This window comes from Sarcophilus harrisii, chromosome 4, assembly GCF_902635505.1.
Source record: "Sarcophilus harrisii chromosome 4, mSarHar1.11, whole genome shotgun sequence".
Taxonomy (NCBI): domain Eukaryota; kingdom Metazoa; phylum Chordata; class Mammalia; order Dasyuromorphia; family Dasyuridae; genus Sarcophilus; species Sarcophilus harrisii.
In genome coordinates, this window is record NC_045429.1 from 219,614,044 (window position 1) to 219,636,599 (window position 22,556).

A 22,556-nucleotide genomic window follows, 5' to 3' on the forward strand; every position below is an offset into this window, starting at 1 on the left:
TGCAAATCAAGACAAAATTAGAAGAGCATATTTACAAAACCAATGTAAACAAAATGTAGATAGGCTCAGAAAACAATGAATAGACATTTTTAAAAAATGTATTTTAGTTCTAATTTGATAAAATATACAGAGTAACAATGATTATGAAAACTGAAGTTATAGCTTGTGTAATTACAGAAAGTTAACTTATTCCTGAAGAAGAAATAAAAAAATGTTCCGCCCTTCTTTATTTAGCAGAGATACAGATGATATGGAACATTGCATACATTGTTAGGTTAGTGGATTACTTTTGTTGAATTTTTCTCTCTTCCTTTACAAAAAAAAATTTGTCCCCTCTGGGTGGGGGAGGGAACTATTGGGAAATGAAGGTAATACAAAAATAAAAGATAATAATTTTAAAAAATCAAGATAAAATGTACAGTGGAATATATTAGAAATTTTATTCCTTATATTTGCTTTGACATTGATAACGTTTATAATGAAATTTAAGAAGTTAAAAAAACTCTCAAGTGTTCTGAAATGTAATTTATATAAAATAAACTGTGACTTAATTAACTGTAATAGGAACAAAGCAATAATGTCATAATAGAAGAATTCTGATTTTATGGATTCTAAAAACAAATACTAAACTGTTCAAAGGAGAGACATTATTTAGACAAGTATTCTAGTCACTAGAAAAATGTTAAGTTAAATTAAGAATAATTCTTCATGTTTTACCATTCATCTACATAAAAAGAAACGTTAATAGCTTTTATACAGCACTTTAAGATTTAAAAAGTACTTTATAAATATTATCTCATTTTATCCTCACATCTTAATTTAAAAACTGCTATTATTATCTCCATTTTGCAAATGGGGAAACTGTAACAAACAGAAGTTATGACTTGTTGAGAATCACATATCTGTATTTGAATTCAGGACTCCCCAAGTCCAGGTCCATTTGCTCTATCCACTAAACCATCTAATTTCTTAGTATCTTTTAAAACCAGACAACTCTTCCCTCTTCTCTAATTTCACACTGACTGACCTTTACGATTATTTATTAGCTTTCTCTTGTAAGTACCTTTCATGGTAAATTAATGATTTGCCACTCTGGTTTTATAAATCAGTCTCCTGTGAATAAGATTAGCACAATTCAGTTTCCCTGAGCCTTCTCACTCACTAATTGGAGAACAGGTATAGTAAACAGAGCATGGATACGTAAGTTTCCATATCTAAAATGGTAGGAGGAGGTTGAAGAAGGGCTGATTTCTTGGGTCCCTTCCCGCTATAGATCTATGATTCTATAATCCCAAGACCATGAGAAATGATAAAAATCAAGTTACTAATGTAGTAAAATGAAGGAGTTGTGGTCACTTCATCTAAGTGCTAAGATTCCATAACTTTACCATTATTAACCACAGCTTTACTTGCTATATGTTCTAGAGATGTATAAATCAGCTATGTTTAATAACCTTTGTGATTTTATGAGGTATAACAAATCCTAGAACTATAGGCTAGACTACTAAAAAGTGAACTGTGTAGTAAATTAAGAGGTTTTCCAAAGTGCAAAAAGGAGATATTTTTATAATTATGCTTTTTGGAATATTTTAGATGTGGTGATAAGACAATGTATAGAAAGGCTTACATGTCAATAGACAAGAAACATATATATAGAGTGTAAGGTAGAGAGGTTACAGTCTTGAGAGCATCTATAACGAAACTATAGATCTTTTGAATCATACAGAAGTGTTAAACATGCACTTCTTTTTTACCTCATAAAAGAGGGAAGGCGCCGAATACTTTCACATTGGTCTTCTGATAAAGAATGTATTCTTTTCTTTGCTTCTGGGAGATCACAGCACAAAATGCTGAGTGGCTGGGAATAGAAATGTTCTAATATGGCCAGCTGAAAGAAAGAGAAGATATTTGGAATGTCTTAACAGCAAATCTTTTGTCATATATCAATTCATTTGGGGGGGGGGGGGGGGGAGAAGGACAGGGCAAAAACATTAAAAAATTTTTTAAAAAACCTAAAATATTTATGAAGTTAATATGGTGGTTATCAGGCTCAAGTCCTATCTCTGATACATAATAAATGGATGGCTCTGGACAAATCATGTAACCTTCAGGTACCAACTCTACTAGCAGGACCTTCCTCCCTGTGAGATACTCATGTAAATATTTTTAGATTAGACTTATGAGCTTATACACATTATTCAGATACAAATACATACGTATATATGTTTTGTGCATTTGTGTGGAATGTTATTAATGGTATTATAGTCATTGAATAAAGAGATTTGAACAGTGTATAGTATATACACCCAGATTTTGAGAACAAGGTTAGAAATTGTCAGCCACTGTTGTGTCCTGCTTTCTAGAGCCCCCAAGTTGGTTTGACAAAACATACCGTTGCTTTCTAGAGCCCACACACTGGGGTGATTAAAATATACCTTCCTAGTGAAGAAGTGATGAGGCGGGACTCCGGAGGAGGGTGGAAAAATGGAGTCCATTTATTTCAAGGGCTTTCCCCTTTTTATAATGTAATAAAAACAACCCTGAGCAGGTGGGACCACATAAACAACTTGCTATATAATTTGCCACCTGGTACCACCTGCTATAATTCTGCTTCAATCTCGACACAAATTGTCACTGCCATCCTCCTCCCACTTTTCAGGAAAGCCTAGAGCCCTTAGGGGAGAAGGGGAGCAGAACCAGACCTTGTCAGCAGGTTCCCTCTGGGCTGAAGGGTCTTAAACCTCACCCAGAGTTTCCCCACTGACTGTGACCCTATAGAAGCCACCTAATAAAAACTATCAAGAAAACATCAATAACTATCAATCTATATTCCTATTTTCTTACCTATATAAATATGTGTTAACTCTATATGAATAAGGATGTCTCCCTAAATAAGGACATTAATGGAGAATAGGCAAGCTTTCAGAAGTAATAGTCAGCATTCAAATACATCTTTATCATTTTACAATTAACTAAAAGATGCAGAGAATTTTAGACCCTATCATACTTATTGTTTAATGATTATTTTTTAAAAACATTTTAATAAGGATAATAAAGTGCTGCCTTATAAGCTTATTTACAAGAAGGGATCTCCTATCTATATAACAAAATCACAGCTTTCCTTAGAAGATATAGAAAAAATCCTTTTCAATGACACTCTGATAACAAAATATCAAACTAGGTATAAAACAGAGAGATGTACTATATGTTTGCCAAAAGCAATTATTCACTGCTGGAAGAGATCCAGCATAGTCTAATCAAGGAAGGATTCTCTATGGATAGTGAGATTTTCCAGATGCTCTTGGTTGCAAATGTCATTGTGCTGATTGCATTAAGCCCCTACACACTAAAGGGACTCCTAAAAGAGATCTGTATTCACTCAAAGGAATCTCATCAATCCATCCATGAAGGAAAGACCAAGTGTAGAAATAATGTGGAAACATTTTTTATTGACTTTGATTAGTATTCTTATATGGCAGCAAGCCATGGAATAACACTGTCTCAGAAGAACTAAAAATAAGCATCATAGAGTACCACATGGTAGATGTGAGTTCTGTAATATGTAACTAATGAGGAACTCTGAAGAACAAAAGTACATCATCAAGAAATTGCTGAAAGAAAAAGAGTCTTCTTTTTCTGGGCTAGTCAAGTGACAAAAGTGATGGGTGACAGGTTGACAAATAAAGCATCCCACTACTTCCCTCTCAATGCAAGAAAGTAAGGAAAAACTCCCAAACTTTGTGTGGATCTGTATTTTGAGAAAAAATGGACAAAAATCACATAGGATTAATAAGTAAATGTCAACTGTGGTCTATAGAATTGGCAGGAATTCCCAAATCAATGACACCACAGAATATTATATATTATATAAATATAAATAAGAATATTATATATTATATTATAAATATAATATAAAATTATATAAATAAATAAATGTATATATATACATATATTATATATAAAATCATCTTATTTGAGCCTCACAACAATGCTGTGAGGTAGGAGCTAAGTATTATTTCACAGACAAGGTTATTGAGATTCAGGAAAGTTAAGTGTCTTGCCAATGGTCACACAGCTATTAAGTTATCCAAAGGAGGATCTGAACTTGTGTCCTAAAACTATTATATTCACTCCTGTACTTGGGCAGCTAGGTGGCACAGTGGATAGAGCACCCAGGCCTAAAGTCAGGAGAACTTGAGTTCAAATCTGACCTCAGACACTTAAGACTTCCTAGCTGTGTGACCCTGGGCAAGTTACTTAGCCTCAATTGCCTCAGGGGAAAAAAAAAAGAAACCTTTCTATATAGAAGAGAAAATAAATATTTTTTTAAAAAAATTTCTGTACTCAGCAATGTGGAGGATGACTTGGAGAGGCTGATCCTGGAAGGAGGAAGGTTGAAGCTACTGAAATAGTCCAAGCAAGCAGAAATAAAGACTTGAACTATGATTGTTGCAGCAGAGGCACTGAATATGAGAATGATAGTGAGAGAAATAACAATGGAAGATGACTACAGGCTCTACTTTTACAATCTCATTTATAAACACTCCTCTTTATTGAAAAAATACATGACAAAATAACAATACTTGATACACATGTGAATTTGTAGTGTCTTTGCAATAATTACTTGTTCCTCCAGAGATACAAACCCACAGTTTGGGAACCACCAGTAAACAGAAAAAAACATTGTATTTGGAATAAATAGACCTACTGTCAAATCTTGATTGTGGTACTAACTATATGAATGAAGTCACAACCTCTGTGAATCTCAGTTTCTCCCTGAACAAGATGATTCCATCCTTCTCATTGCCACCAATCTATTATGGGTTTTTATAACCATTCATCTAGCTTACAGGCTCTTGACAAGTTTTTCTGTTTCCTCATCCTTCCAATCTACCTTTTGTAATACTACTAGACTAATCTTCTTAGGAAAAAGATCTTTTTATGTAACTTTATTTAAAAAATAATAGTGGCTGGGAGAGCTAGATGATGCAGTGGATACAGTATCAACCCTGAAGTCAGGAAGACCTGAATTCAAATCTGGCTTTAGACACTTAACACTTCCTAGCTGTGTGACCTTGGGCAAGTCACTTAACCCCAAGTGCCTGGGGAGGGAGGAGGGAGGAGTGGCTGCTTACTATTATCAAGTAAAATTTCACTCTTTATTCTCACACTTTAGATATTTTGCAATCTTGCATTAATAGATCTTCTCCAGTCTTATCTCATTGTTCTTGTTTTCATATGTGGGATGTCCCAATAACATAAAGCAGTTTAAGTGTTAATAGCTTAAAACTACACTAGACTTTTGGGACCCTATAATTATGCTAATATGAAAAAACTGTCAGTTCCTGTGTACATTCTATGATTTACTATCTTTGCTTACACTATGCCTTATGTCTGGAATGCCAAACTCAGATACCCCTTTGTAGCAATATGTCTCCCTCCTTTCCTCCTTCCAGGCCTTCTCCCCCAAGATGGTAATGAGCCTCTGTTCCTCAGACTTGAAAAGGGTTCTAATTTTTTTTTCACTTCTGTACTTATCATGTATTAACTTGAATCAGTTATGACTGTGACAGTGCTCTTACCAGATAATGATCCATATGGAACTATTAATCCACAAAATCATAAGACTTTAGGACTAAAGAAACTTTATAAACCTAATCTAACTTTCTCATTTTAAAGATCAAGAAACTAAGTTTCAGAGAGGTGTAGTGATTGCTTATGGTAACTGAAATCCTAAGTAGTAGAACCAGTTTTCAGAAGCAGAATTCAAATTCAAGTCCACTGAACTAAAATATAGTATGTTTTCTTCTATAACATTTGTTTCTATATGGAAATCTTTTGGCCTATGCGGGGAATGGGGAAGTGGGGAAAGGAATTACTTGCAAGGATCCCATATAGGAACCAAGTTCTATTTTTTTTTTTTTTTTTTTGCATTTATAGTCAATAAGAATAATAGAACCACTATCATGTGAACGTGATGTAAATGGCATCCCCTTTAATCTGTGAGAGAAGGGTTAAAAAGGCCCTGATGTAAACTGTGGGGGAAGGGTGGTTCTGAGTCTCAAACTCTCCCAGGCCTATGGGAGCGGCCCACCCTTCCGTCCATGAGGGAAACTCCCAGATAAATAATTTCATTCAATTGGAGATCTTGGCCTGGGGTATAATCAGCAAAGCCTATTGAATTGAAAATTAGTTCTTAATATCCCCAGCCTCTAACCTCAGCCTCAAACCTCAGAAGGCTAATAATAAAAGACAACTCTAAACCCTCAAATATTTGCTAATGCCCTTCTGGACTTAGCCTGCTGGGTCTTTCTCAGTGTAAACCTTTGCAGAAGTCGTAACAAGATTTTGTTCACTGATGAAGATATTTTTTTCCCAGTATAAACCCATCTTTGCAAAAATAGTCCTAACAAGATCTTGCCCACTATGAAAGCTGTCTTCTTAGCATATACTGTTTTCTTAGAATAAATAAACCCATTCTTGCCACATACCTGAGACCTGTATTTATTGGGGTTTGCAAATTCTTTCGAAAAACCTGCGACCAGCCAAAGGGGATCCCATTGCTGTAAGGAGATCTCTCAACCCTCAGTTCTCATACCTCAACAAAGGTATGCATATATTTAAAGGGATGTCTCATAAATCAAAAAAAATTTGGCCCCAAAGAGGAGATATGGGAGATCTTTTCCTTTATAGAAATGAGGGAGGATGAAGTGGAATACTGCATTATTATTCCTTTTCTCCCCCTTTATCAATGGTTCTCAAACTGTGGGTTTTATTATCCCTAGAGATGAGGAATTATTGCAAAGATACTACAAATTCATATGAGTACCAAGCATTATTTTATCATTATGTATTTTCTCAATCTTAATAGAAGATAGAGGACGAGATAAGGGAAAGCTGAACCAGATTTAAATATAACTGGGGAAATGGGTAACAAATAAATAAAAATACAATGGAACATAAATTAATTAGTGGTTTTCCAAGGCCACAGTCTGCAGGAATCCTTTTGGACAGTTTAGAGACTATTGTTTCTATGTGATATTACTGCTATATATAACAGCAGATTCTTTACAATATGCCAATTAGTTTTGCTGCACTTTTTTTTTTTTTTGAAAACTGTAAGAGACAGGAAGTGAGAGGAATGGTCTATGAGATAAACTGGGTGAAGACATTATAGGGAACATAGCCTTAAACTATACCTTAATTGTGACTTGAGACTTTATAATGACAAGTAGAGCTACAGCTAAAAAAAATTTACAGGGATTTGTCCCCTCCATTTTCCTACCACCTCTTAATTAGCATTTAAATACTTCTTTTAAAGGCAATTTATTCTTTTATTTCTGGGATACATTTCCTATGTTAGAATGTAAGCCCAGAGTTCCCCAAACATTGGGGAAAAAAGACCAGGCAGGAGAGTGGGAATTTCTTACCAGGATTTTTAATCTTGTGTTTTGCAGTTTTTACTTTGCACTCCTTTTATTGACAAATACCTTGTCAGTTATGAGATGTCCATTTTCTCACTAGATCATATTAAAACCTTTTTTGCTTTTTTTTTCTTACTCTGAGAGTCTCTTATTGTTTTTGTGATCACTACAGTCTCACACAGATAGAGAATAAAAAAAGAGTGCTATCAAAACAAAAGATATCAATGAAACAGATTTTTAAAATTAATGACAATGTTATAATGATAGCCACTGCTGTTAACTGAGCAAAAGAAAAAATATGAAACAAAGAATTTGGCAGTCTTTATCTAACATTGTCTACAGGAAGAAAAGTCATATCCAGGGGTATCAAAAATCCTGATTACTAGAAAAGTAAACTGCAGAGAAACAGGGATAATTATCCAGGTGGTTTAAAAATCTGCACACAATATTCTACAAGATTAATATTCCCTTTGTTATGGTTTTTGTGGCCACCAAAAACCTTCAGACTACTAACTTAATTTAAAAACAGGAAGGAGGAGTCCTGAATAATAATTAATGAGTTAATTCTCCAGAGTCTGATTATTATAGAATAACAGAGAAAATTAAATTCCAGAGCTTGAAAAGCTGAAACTAAATCATGAATATAAATGATAACCCCACCAATTACTCAAAAAATCCTGTAAGACTCTATCAGAAACAGCCAGGCTCTAATTATTTCAATTACACATTATTTTTCCCCAATAAGAAATAAAAGTTCATTATTAATATTTAGTTTTATTTCAAAGTAATTTTCAACTATCAGTTGTCTCTTACATTGATATTATGTTGTTTTGATTAAATGTAAGGAATATTTTTTAGCATGAAGAAACTGAAGACCAAAGAAAATGAGGGACTTCAATGAGTCAGCAGCAGAAGCGGCACTACTATAGGAACCTCAAACTTGCTTAACAAACTAAGTGACTTTTCAAGTATGTTTTAATATCTAATGTGCTGGAAGTTGATTGTTCCATGCTGCCAAATGAAAGTAATTTCTTGAGTTCACTTTTTATACATGCTAATTATAAGCTCTGTAGCAAAAGAATGCATTTTAGCCAACGATCTTGCTATCAGAGTGTCATTGGTCAACAAGACAGAATGGGGAAAAGGATTTTGGAGGCATCATAGAAAACTAGTTGAAAAATCATTCAAGATACATGTTCTATTGTCATGGGTAGATAATAACTTCAGTTTAAAAGACATAAAATCACAAAATGTTAGATCTGAGGGACCTTAGAGATCATGCAGTCTAATCCCCTCATGTTCCTCCTCAGGAAATAGGAACTCAAGAGTGGTTAGATAACTTTTCAAAGGTCAGATAGGGAATTAGCAACAGCTACAACTAGTAGTTCATGTTTAGTGTTTAAGATTTATGGAGAACCGTTTTCCTAACAATGGCAATGAGATAAGAACAGGAATTATCTTTGTGTCATTGTGGAAACAGCTCATAAAATTATCTGATTTGCCCATGGTTATATATAACTGGTAAATAGCAAAACCAGAACCTAAATCATATCATTCACAAAACAATAAGATATTTTCAGTATTTTATCAGGAAACAGAATATAATATGATCCTTTTAAATAGCAAGAAAATGTTCTATTTTAAATGTAGGGTTTTTTTGTCTTAATTTTACTTAAATACATGTTTAAGTTATTTTTAAACACTATCCAGCAATAAATAAGCATAAGATTTCAGAACAATATAACTTGACAAAATCTGTTCAAAAGTTATCATTGTATGATCTTTATTTAAAGTAAAACATTTTTACTTTAAAAACAAAACAACAGATTAGTGTACTTAAAATTTCTTTAATGTTCTCTTACCTGGAGTCCTTTGATAAAATTCTGAACTGAAAAATCATGGTATAGAAATATATTGGTCAGAACTTGCAATGCTTTCTCATTGAGTTTAAAGGGAAACCGGGTTGTAAGAAGTAACTGAAAGAAAAATGGAAAAGTACCTTAGTTATTAATTTAAAGAGAAAATCTATTAAAAAATATACTACAATAAAGTGACATTTCTGAGGGGTGAACACTACAGATTAACTAATTCTCTGTTGGGTCAAATATATGTCAATTTTTTCTTAGTTTCATTCCTTAAGCAGAAGACAAAAGCTCCCTTTCCAAAGTACAGTCTTAGAAGCAATGAAAGAAGTTTATTAATCCTGTAGAAAATAGACTGTACTAAAATGCTGTTTCTTGCTTCTCCAAATGTTGTCTTTTAGTTAAATGGATGGTTGATATTTTTTAAAAAAAACTATAAGTGAAGATCAATGGAATAGTATTTGGAAAGTTTCTGTAACTAAGATCCCTCTTAAGACTGACAATACTATGGGAGAAATTACTATGAGAATTAGATGCCTGCCTTTTCTATTTCTAAGAGAAAAAAACATGATATAAAGAACAATGGAATGAGTTTTCCCAAAATGAGCAGACACAAGACATTAACAAGGAAATTACACCTCATCTCTGGATGGCAGAAAACAGAATATAGTTTCTTCCTTCATCCCCCATGTTTATATAATTAATGCAAATTAATAAAGTTCTACTATAGATGGCCTGGGTACTGCTAAATCTTCTGACCATCAGAACAAATATAAGATATATTTGGATAATATTAATAAAAAAATACAAATAGTTTTCAATGAAAAAAGATATATGTGTGTATATATAGAGAGAGTGAAGATACACAAACTCACACACACCACACACATCCACACACACACACACACACACACACACACACAAGAATAAATGAAAACTTGCCCTATGCGTCATGATTCAAAGGAAATTTAGTAACTGAAAGAAGCCATGCTCACCCAAAACCAAGTATATAAAGCCACTGCAAAACAATTTCATTTTTGAGGAATGGAAAAACTGTCAGTATGTTTTTTTTTTTTTAATTTAGATATGCATATTGTCTTCCTTTTGGGAAAAAAAATGTAAAGGTAGTCAGTAAGTGTATCAAATTATCATTGGTTCACTAAAGACAAGCAATCATTCAGCATATATAGCATTTCTGCAGAAACCCCTTTGTTTACAAGCCTAACTAATGATCCAAAGAATCTTTATTATTATTTTTTTTGGGGGTGGAGGGATCTGGGTAAAATTAGCTAAAAAGTTTCATTTATGTTTTTTTTTTCTATATTATTTTTTTCAAAATTCTGTGCTAATAAAAATTTTTATAGTTATTTGTAGTACTCCATTTCAGGGTTGGCACTCAGAAAAGATTTCACTAAAAAATTTAAACCATTTTATATAAAAGGCAAAACAGTTATTGCTTTATATAAATACATGCATACGTATATACACATACATATGCAGATACAATAAATTTTATCATGAGCTACATAGACTACTGAAAGTATAAAGATGTGACTTATCTTAAATTTCTTTTCTTATCTGAAGACAAAAATAATCTGACACAAATTAATAAAGGATTATGCAAAACTACACAAATGAACATGCTCAAATGTTATTTTGAGATATGTATAGCATTCCTTCATCTACATATGCACTTTCATGGCACAACCATGCTACTCTATCTTGGTTTCTCTGGGAAAAAATTACCTTGTCCAGTAGTTTAGCCAGGTGTTCCTTGCAAGACAATGACTGGAGTAGCTCTATACATAGAGAAGACACTGCCTGAGGAAGCAATCGATGGATAATGATTGGAGATGTGGCAATTCCAAAAACAAGTACTATTGGAAGCTCATGTAGATACTGACTAGATTCCAAGAGAAAAAAGGAAACAAAAATAGTCTTTAAGTAGCTAAATATATTTCAGTACTTGATACTTCTGAATGAGACAAAGTATAATATTCTTACCTTATCTGATAATGGATAATAATAGAAGTTCTCATGTTTAAACAAGAAATCCTAGCTTCTTAAAACTAGATGGCATCTTAAGAGTATATTAGGTTTATCTCCTCATTTTGCAGATGAAAAAACTGAGATCCAGGAAGATCAATAATAGATTCAAAAAATTTCATTAGCAAAGATCTCACATGTCACATAATCTAATTCCCACCCAAAGCCAGAATTCTATTATATCCTTGACAGATGGTTATCCAGTCACTGCCAGAGCACTTTCAGTGACAAAGAGCTACAAAGTAAATGATCTATTCTCAGGTAACTCTAATTTTTAAATGAAGTCACTAAGAATTGGAGAAAACTGAAATCTTTTATGTATATGTGTATGTGAGTAACTGAGTGTGTAGGTTATGTGTGACTATGCATGTGTGTGTATAGCAAATTTTAATGGAAATTTCTTTAAAATTTAATTATGCCAGAGTTCCCAACTACAAAAACCTTATCAAGTGGATATGGAAGATATTCAGTAAATAATTATACTACCTTATTGAATAATTCTGAAAGTAATACCTCAAGTGGAAAAATTGTGTTGAGAGAGAACAGAGAAAGGGAAGAAGGAAGGAAATATTAAAGTTCATCTGAAAATTTTCAAAAAAGTTGAAGAAATAATTGCTGTGTACCAAAACCAAAACTTTCTTATAATGAGTTAGAAAAAAAAATCTGGGATAGTGACCCAATGAGAGATTAAGTAATTAATCTCCACAATAATAAGCAGCTCCAAATTGATTTCCTGTTGATGAAGTTAAAAATTTTTGGCGCACCCTTTGGAGATCTTATTCTTACTAAACTTGCTCACGAGGCTTTAATTCCATTTATAATAATATCTCTGTGAATTCTCAATCATAACAGAGCCAGAAAAGACCTCAGAGGTCATTTAATCCAGTGGTTTCAAATTCAAACAAAATCAGGGACCACTAATCCATACTTAAGGATAACTATAGGCTTCAAATTGACTTAGTTTGAAAATGTAATACTACCTATGTTTATTGTATTTTTATTTACTTTCTTAAATATTTCCAGATTAAATTTTGAGCTGGTAAGGGCCACATTCAGGGGCTATGGATTTGATACTTCTGATCTAGTTCAACTCCTCATTTTACAGATGAAGAAACTGAGGTCCAGAGAGGTGGTATCTCTTGCTCAAAGTCACCTAAGTGACAGATTGGGATTCAAACTAATGTTCTATAACTCAAAGTTCATTGCTAAAAAGAGCAATGCAGTAAAAAGACTGCTGCAGTAAACTGCCTCCTCAAAGCAAGAAACAAAATGAAAAAACAAAATGAAAGCTGAACATGATATGTGAAACGCTTTAAAAAATTACACTGAAGATAAAATTGATAGTCAAAAAGAAACCGAATCAAGGATCTCCTTAATTTTTTTTGACAGTCTTAATAATAAACATTTAATAAATTTATACCCCAAAATGTTGTTAGGTTTTGAATAAAGTTTTTTTTTTCTGTAAAAACTTAATCACTTTATTTCTAATATTCAGAAGCACAGAACTGGACCTGTGATTTCCCCTGCATAAAAATTCCTATATGAGAAAACTCCCTCTCTCAATGTAGGTAGATACCTTCTGTCCTAGGAAAGTCTCCAAGAGCAGAGGTATCAAACACAGGCCAATGAGCTACATTGCAGCCAGGTCTACATTGTGTCTGAATGCAGTCTAAATGAGATTAAAATGTAATTGGAAAATATTTAACAAAATAAATAAAAATATGATAAGAAAGAGAGAATGTTAATATGTGGCTTTCAATATGTGGCCCATAAGGATCTTTAAGTATAGTTTAGTGACCCTTGTTTCTATTTGAGTTTGATACTTGATATTATATTTGAATTTGAAACTCTGGTATTAAACTATTTCTTGTATTTTATATATACATATATTCAATACAATTTAACTTTTTATTGATGATAACTTTAATAACAGTAATAATAGCTAGCATTTATATAATGCTTTAAGTTTACAAAATGTTTTACATATGTAGGCAAGCCTATGAAAATCATAGTCATATATACTAAACTATCATAATACTATCAGTCATAATACTAAACTATAATAATTTTAGTCTAAAAAGGTTTAGAGGTTATTAGATTTACAAGAGCTTTTATTTTAGATAAAATGACTCTACTATCTCTTCTGTATTCTCCTCCACTATTAATTCTAACTTCTCATTACATTAACTTTTGGTAGTTCTAGCCTTAGTTAAATAAAAGAGTCGCCATGAACATCAAGTATTTGATAAAATATGATCAAAATTTTTTGTAAAGAGAGTCAAAGATTATGGGATTTTTGAGTCACAAATAATCACTGAGATGAGCTACTTGGCATGCAACAGTAAGGTATTTAATGGTGCCTGAATTGCCTGTTCTCTTCCTTGTTTCATGATTTGCACATATATGTAATACATTTTAACATTTAAATATCTTTCCTTTAAATTTCCTCAAAGTATGTTACCCTGTAAGGATGGAGGAACAGGAAGAGAATTAGTTTGTTTTCCTTTGGTTGATCTGTCCGCATTCAAAAAGGCATCATTCTTGGCAAATAGAATGTACAAATGATCAGAAAATGACTAGACATCAGAAAATAGGCTGTAGCAAATTTTAATGACACAAATGGACATCATCCAAAGGAACGAGCAATTTAGCTTTTTATCCAGCAAAGTAAAAACCTGTCTTCATAAGACAAATGTGGTTTTGGGAGGAGGGAGGAAGGGAGTCTGCTTAGTGAGTTAAGAACTGGTTAATTTTCTCCTTTTGATTCTCATTACTGTGCAAGAATGTAAATGCCAAATCTGACAGCAATTTTCATTTATTTGGCATTTGAAGCTTGGATTCTCTCCAGTTTCTATCAAATTGAAGAAATATTTAATCACCATTCCTCTCCAAAAATGGTTACTTCTTTATTAAAAGAAAATTTTGCTGTAATTGATGTTAGAAGTTAGAAGAAAAGAAGATTTTTAGTGACAATAGAAGAGGAGAAGACTCCATTACCTGCTGATAATTATGAAGTCTTGAAGTACTTTAGTTGAGAAACTTTCTATGTCTTTCAAGATAATCACAATAGGAGGTGATTCCTTCCAGTGACTAAAAGAAGTTATTTTTTTCTTTACACTTTCAGAGCTTGTCTTCTGTAATGACATTGGGAAAATTAAAAGCAAATGTTGAAAATATGCTTCATACAAAATTATGATGTCAACTGTTGATAAATCTCTCAATATGGTTTATAACAGTGGTATTAAATTCAAAGAGAAATGGATTCCAGGGGATTACAGATTGACTTAGAAAATCACAAATTAACATATTGTATTCTTATTTATTTCACTAAACATTTCCCAATTGCATTTTAATTTGATTCAGGACACAATGGGGAGGTGCATGAGTTTGATACCTCTGTTTTCCAATATTGCTATTCCTTTTTATTTATCCACATAATATGTAAAGAAATGTATTTAAAATAGTAAGTAGCAAAATCTTTCTTGTTTCTGGTTACATAAAGGATAGAGTGCTAGTCATGAAGTCAGGAAGCTGAATTCAAGTCTGAGCTATTGATTTATTTAGATTACTAACTGTATTGAAACAGGTTGTGGTCCCTTTAGGAAACTAGTCCTTTCAGACTGATTTATTTCTTTCTGATTCCCAACCCCTCCTAGCTGATGCATTATCAATTCAGGAAGCTAGGGCCTTTGATTGACAAATCCTGGTCAAAAGCACCCTTTTGAATTCCAATAGATCTGGGGTTGTCCCAGCCCCCACAGGATCTAAGCCAACTTGGGACTCCACCCACGGGCCCCTTTAGCTAAATTTCTCATTATAAAAGAACCAAGCTGGAGTCCTCTCTTTGCAGAGGTTCCAAACATGCCAGCTTTATGGCTGGCATGCCAAGGGTCTCTGCCCATTGGAATAATATTTCCAGTGCCTTCTTCTCTTTACCTAACACCTTTTATTAACTAGACTTTAACCTTACTTCCTATGCCCATAATAAACTTTTATCAATCTAGTTTTTTAGGTCTGTAAATTCCTTTACAGGAGACTCTTGCACCGCCACTAGACCTCATTTAACTCTCTACCCTTGCCCCGAATCCAAAAGGGTTGCAGGGGAGCTCTATTTGACTTCCTGTACTCCGAACCTGCCACTAGACCTCATTTTCATTTGGGTATCCCAAATCTATACTTCATCAGTATGACCCTGTATAAGTTACTATCTGTCTCAGTTTTCTCAACTTTAAAATAGAGACTATAAGGGCACCCACTTCTCAAGTTTGTTGTGAAGATTAAATATTATCACAAAGCAATTAAGTACAAAATCTGATATGTAGTAGGCACTTAAATGTTTATTTTCTTCTTTCCCATAATAAATATAGATATATTAACACATTATGAATTGAAATTCATATAACATACTCAAATTTTCTTTACATATTGGGTAGAAATGAAAGATTCTGAGGGAGAAGAGATGAATTTCTATGAAACATTGACTTTATTTTATTTATCATTTTATTTATTTATTTTTTGGCAATTGGGATTAATTGACTTGTCTAGGGTCACACAGCTAGGAAGTGTTGTGTTTGAACTCAGGTCCTCCTCACTTCAGGGCTGGTGCTCTATCCACTGTGCCACCTAGCTGCCTCAAAACATTCACTTCAGAGCTGCTTTTTTCCCTTCCTGTGAGAGCATTAGTGACATCTTACAATTTAATAAAATTGGCTGGCATCAAAAGACTCAGAATCTCATAATCCAGTTTACTCTCCCAACTCTGCCTTCATTTGTTTCTATAGCTAACCTTCATTCTATGGTCAGCTACTTTCATATCTCACTAATTACTACACTAGAATCTTTTGCATTTTGACATTTCCCCATTCATGGTCAATAAATTCTATCTCTGGATACCTCCTAATATTGAATTCTGCTGCTCATGCACTTACTGTAGAAAAAGTAACAAAATAAAACTGATTCAATGTGCCTGGCACACAATAGACTCTTAATCAATGCTTACTGACTGATTCATACATAAGCAATTTATACACATTTCTTTCAGATGGACCCTACATGTTTTGTTTTTGTTTTTTTAGTATTCAGGAGTAATTTATTTATTTATTTTATTAAAGCCTTTTATTTTTCAAAACAGTAGACAATTCTTCAACATTAGCCCTTGCAAAACACTGTGTTCCAATTTTCCCCTCCTTCCCCCCTGCTCTCCCTAGATGGCAAATAGTCCAAAATATGTTAAATATGGTAGAATTATGTTAAATCCAATATATGTATATATATTCATATAATTATTGTGCCGCACAAGAAAAAAAGAGAGAAGCAAAATAAAATGCAAGCAAAAAACAACAAAAAGAGTGAAAATGCTATGTTGTGAACCACACTCAGTTCCCATGGTCCTCTCTTGGGTGTAAATGGTTCTCTTCATCACTGAACAACTGGAACTGGTTTGAATCATCTCCTTGTTGAAGAGAGCCATGTCCCAGATGGGCCCTACTTGTTATCTTATTTTGCCATTATCATTTCAACTCCCTAATTCTACAAAACAAAAATTTCAAACCTATCCTCTTTTTCTTCACATCCCTAAACTCCACATGACCCACTCTCCCATATTTTCAGAAAATGATCGCATTCTAGCTTGTTGAGATTTTAAACTTCTTCAATTCCTCTTTTATATCTCTTAAACATTTCAACTTTCCTTCCCATGGTCAAGAATAGGCAACAACAACATTCTTCAAAAAAGCTAATCCTCTATATGTATTTTCTAAAAATATTAAATTTTATTGTCAGGTCCTCATTCTTTCTTTTCCACTTGCTCACAGCCACTTTAAACAAGAAAAACAAAACTCTAGCTACATACATAAATTCTTGCATTGGTCATGTCAAAAAAAAAATAATAATAATAGTAATAATAATTCTCAATATATACTCCTGAGTCCATCACCGCTCTATGAGATGGCAAATAGCATAGTTCATCATGAACACTTTGGAACTGTGGTACATCATTGTGGTGATCAATATCCCTAAACTTTTCAAAGTTGTTTGTCTAACAAAGTTATTATTGTGCATATTTTTCTTCTAATTCTATTCATTTCATTTTGTATCAGTTCAAACAAAACTCTCCAGGATTCTCTATAATTAATCTCTTCCACATTTCTGACAACACAACAGTATTCTATCACATTTCATATACCCACTGTATAATTTATTCAATCATTCCCCAAAGATGGGTACCCCTTCAGTTTCCAATTCTTTGCCAACATAAAAAAAGCTGCTTTAAACATTTCAATATATATGTCCTTCTCTCTCTTGTTCTCTTAATCTCTTTGTGGTATGGATCTGACATTGGTATTGATGGGTTACAGCGCATATACAGTTTAAATACAGACCCAGTAGTGGTATTGCTGGGTCAAAGATATATTTAATAGCTTAATATTATAGATATAGTTTAATAACTTCTTAGGCATAAATCTATATTGCTTTCTTGAATAGCTAGACTATCAATAATTCTATTAATAATTAATTAGTGTACCTATTTTCCCACAACCCTCTCAGCATGTCATTTCCTTTTTGTCATCTTAGCCAATTTGATGGATGTGAATTAGTTCTTCAAAGTGGTTTTAATTTGTATTTGTCTAATTATTAGTAATTTAGAGCAATTTTTTTCATATAACTTCTGATATCTAGGATTTCTTCCTCTAAAAATGAACTATTCATAATTTTTCACCATTTATCAATTCAGAAATGGGTCTTATTCTTATAAATGTAATTCCTTAAATCTGCTGTAAAGATTTTTCCTCTTTAGCAGCATTAGTTTGGTAAATGCAAAAATTTTTTAATTTTATGTAATCGAAATTATATATGCACCCCTTTGTGATTGCTTTTGACTATTATCAAGTTTTTTTTTGAATACTGAGTTCTTGCCTCCCAGTTAAGACCCTTGGATTTATTAAACATTAGGATATTGTGTTTACTAACTTCTATTTATTGTTTACCAAATATGTTTCAATGATCAATCTATTTCTTATATAGTATCAAACTGATGATTACTGCTTTACTAGTGTAGTTGGGCTCCTTCCTTCCCATTTCTGTTTCATTAATTCCCTTGATCTTCTCGACCTTTTGATCCTTTAGGTGAATTTTTTTTTCATTTTAAAAAATTCTATAATGCAATCCTTTGATAATTTGGTTTTCTTCTCTTGGGCCCAAGAATAGTCATTACAATTAAACAGCACATGACTTTCTTTTACACTATGTAACTTTGGGGAATATCTTCTTCCTAATATTCCTTTTAAACCCTTAGAATATAAGCAAAAAAGAATATTGTCAGAAGAATATAACTTTTACTAGTAATTGATACAAATAAAAGAACACTCACATTCCATCATTCTCAAGGGAAATAAGGAGCTGTTACTCAATTAAAACTAGAGCTACATGTGTTGTCTTTATTAAACTAAAATATTGCTACACCTTGTAAAATTTTAAAACTCCTTAATCATAAGCCAATTACTTCACAGAAAATTACTTATTTATACACACCTGTGTGACACTCTTGTACCATGTAGAAAGAAAAGCCATTGAATAATGCATCTTTCTCTGGGATGACTGAACATACTCCTCCTCTGTGGATTCCATGTCTATACAGCATCCCATCAATTGTGATGCCAGTTTTTGCAAAATATGCTTTACATCTATGGAATAAAAAAAGTAAAGGAATCCAATTCACTTTATACAGTTTAAAAGGTTAAAAAAAACTATTTGCTACACTGTTACTTTATTTCTATATATTGTATTTTCCCTCATTCTCAATCTACAATTCTACAATCTACAATCTAAATTAACAAATTATTAGCTGAAGCTACTTTTGGGAAAAAATCACATATATTTCTACTTGATACAACAAGGCTTAGTAAATTGTTAAGACTCAAAATTAGAATAGCAAGGGATTTAATTTTAAAATCTAGAAATGTAATTCTTCCCACAGTATCAATGATTATTACCTCAATACTTCTATAGTCTATGATTTTGTTATTGTAGATCTCCCTCTGTAAAAAACATAATGAAATCCTCTAAAATTTAATAGAAGATCATAAAGAATTAACTGGGGCTTAAAAAAATTTATCATCTAGTCAATTTAGTGATAAAACTTGGTGAAAAATTAGGTTAGGTCTTGGAAAACAGATGCCCATGAGACAGAACTTAAAGCCGTTCTGGCTTTATAGGATCAGCTGGAGTTTGGGGCTATTAATGTGACCTTTGAAAACACATAGTTATCTTCATTCTACAACAAAGAAATGGGAAAGAAGTTGAAAGATATTATTAATAGGAGGTAAAGCCAAGACGGCAGAGTAGCAGGAAACAGGATAGCAAGCTCTTCCCCAAAACTCCTCCAAACAGATCTAGAAAATGTAATGAATGTATCTTCATAGGAAAAAATTTTTTAAAAATCAGTGATTAAGTTTTCCAGTATAGGTCAGCATAGGAAGGCAGACAGAGAAGTCTATGGACACAGGGAATAGAGTCTGGCCAGGAATGTATTGTGAAGACTCTTTCAGTGAAATTTGAGAGAAGGTCCAGAACCAAACCAAAACAAGAATAACTATTTATCTTCAAAGAAAATCTTATTTTAGAACCTCACATTGATATAGGAGTGAGCTGGATTCTCAAAGGCTACACTGGCAAGGCAGGTCTTATCAGGCTGGAAAAGTTTTAAAAATGGCTCTGTTATGAATTTCAAAATATGGAAGGATCATGGCAGCTAGTTGCACAGTGGATAGAACACCAGCCCTGAAGTCAGGAGGACATGAGTTCAAAACTGGTCTCAGATACTTAACACCCTGAGCAAGTCACTTAACCCCAATTGCCTCCAAAAAACAAACAAATAAATAAATGAAGAGGATCAACACCACACTGGCAGCACTGTGATAAGCTTGGTGATCCTGTTAGCTCTTTCCAGCTCACCCATTACGAGTGAAGGGATTGAGATCCATATTAGGTAGATGAGAGTGTCCTAAAGTAAAATATTTATTCATTAAAGAGAATGATTTAAACATTTGTTAATTTAAACATAACATTTTGTTATGCCAAATTCTGGCAATTTTATCTACTTAAATATAATAAAAATACAAAAGAAAGGGGAAAAAAAATAGATTTCTGAGTACTTAAGATTGTTCTCCCTCTAATTTGTAATTAGATGTTAATGTGCATCCATGTTACGGAACATGGAAGACCTTACCCCATTTACAGAATTTTGGAAGACTGAAAACCTTAAGATGGCCCAGATCAGTTTTATTTTCTTCTGGTTGACAAAAGAAGGAGAAGAAGAAAAGTGAGAAAGATAAAAGGGAAATATGTAAATATGTCCTTTCCTCTTTACTATTATTGTGCTATACAATATTATTTTCAGATCTGAGAGAACTTTTAGAATGTATACCCTAAGGATGCTATATCTTTAAATCAGTTACCAAAGTTATTATAATATTTATACGTTACCTGGGCATTCTTTAGCTTGTAAAGAGACAACATATGGAGTAACTGTATCTCTAAGCATCTCAGTTAAACCTTTGAAAGTTAAATCATGATCTGTTACATTCACACCTGAAAGAGGAAAAAAAAATCAGTATCAGATTCTTTTTATCACTAACAATGATTCAAACATGTCAAATGAACTACAAAGAAATAAAAAGTATACTCCTACTAACAGATTTTTTAAAAAAGCAATCCGCAAGATTTCATAATTGTGCTGCATTATCTATAGGTAAAGAGTCTTATTTGTCTGAACTGTAATCTCAACAAAATACTATCAAAGCAAAAAATACAAAGAAGGAACAAAAACTTGAGGCAAAGCTATTTTTAGTACTTTACCAATTGCACTATATTAAATGAATATGTGTGAAGTAAGTTTGTTATTGAGCAAGTTAAAGCATATTCATTTTTCTACCCAATGTGTACTAAACACAGGGCTCTGGAAGAGACATAAAAGGTTAGATATGTAGTCCTTGTTCTTCCTATACAGACAGATTAATTGGGTGATAAGATATAGATATATAGACAACTAAAAAAATAATATATTTTGAAGTACTCTCTCCATTGAAGTATATCAAAACCCTCTTTAACTTAAATGGATGACACAATTCATTACACTTAGGCCAGCTAAGGAATAAGCATATTGGAAATTTGTCATGTTAACGTAGGATAATGGGCATACCACCATACAACCAAGCTCCACTCAAAGTCTTTACAATTTGGTAATTTAAATTCATTAAACCTTTTGTAAATTGGAGACTCTACTTGGTACTGGTAATATAAAGAAACAAATATATGTATGTATATTTATATGTTCAATTATTCAATCATTTTTTTCAGTTTCAGGGGTCTTTGTGACCCCATTTGGGTTACTTTAGAAAAGATACAGGAGTGGCTTACTATTTCCTTCTTCAGCTTATTTTACAGATAAGAAGACCAACAGTGATTTGCCCAAGGTCACAAAGCCAGCAAGTGTCTGAGACCAAATTTAAACTCAGGAAGATGTCTTCCTGACTTCAGTCAAGAAGGGTTTCATATAAAAGAAGACTCTTTAAGTTGAACTTTTTGAGAAACTAGGGATTTTAAGAAGATGAGGTGAGGAAAGAGGGGATTTCAGATATTTGAGACCCACTTAAGCAAAAATAAAAGCGCAAAGTATTATCACAAATAGAATGCTAGACTTGGAATTAGGAAGACTTGAATTCAATACTTGCCTGAGATATTTAGTAGATATATGACCTTGGGCAAGTCATTTAACTGGAGTGGGATTCAGTTTTTATTTGGAAAATGAGGGGGTTGTACTTAGAGACCTCTGAGGTCCCTTTAGGCTGTACATCTATGGACCTGTCATTAGACAGAATGTTTTATTGAAGGAATAACTAGCAGGTCATTTTGAAAATAAAGTGAAATAAAACTAGAAAGTAGGTGGCAATCATTATGAATGATGGGCTTTGAATGAAAGGCTATGGATTTTGTATTTTATTTTTGCAATAAGGAGCTGCTAAAGAGTTCTGAGTAGGGAAATTAAATTACCCCAATTGGGTATATCAATTTGGCAATTATAGACTATAGAGAAGGTTGGCACCAAGAGAACAATAAGGAGACTATTAAAATAGTCTAAATAAGAAGCAATAATGGTCTGAATTAAGGTTGAAGCTATAGAAGTAAAAAAAAAAAGATGGGGACATACTTAAGAGATGTAATGGTA

The 22,556-nt window shown here is 32.8% G+C and overlaps 1 protein-coding gene across 2 annotated transcripts in view; it reads right to left on the reverse strand.

Annotated features, from left to right (window-relative positions):
* The window catches only part of ORC3 (origin recognition complex subunit 3), a 116,743-nt gene that overhangs the window by 71,657 nt on the left and 22,530 nt on the right, over window positions 1-22,556 (reverse strand). For both annotated transcript variants that reach the window (XM_023503103.2, XM_012549204.3), the window contains exons 5-10: window positions 20,816-20,920; window positions 18,863-19,014; window positions 14,330-14,466; window positions 11,033-11,189; window positions 9,287-9,400; window positions 1,755-1,888 (exon numbers count right to left, since the gene is read on the reverse strand). In XM_023503103.2, coding sequence (XP_023358871.1) covers window positions 1,755-1,888; window positions 9,287-9,400; window positions 11,033-11,189; window positions 14,330-14,466; window positions 18,863-19,014; window positions 20,816-20,920 — 799 coding nt within the window. The remainder of the gene's footprint in view (window positions 1-1,754; window positions 1,889-9,286; window positions 9,401-11,032; window positions 11,190-14,329; window positions 14,467-18,862; window positions 19,015-20,815; window positions 20,921-22,556) is intronic.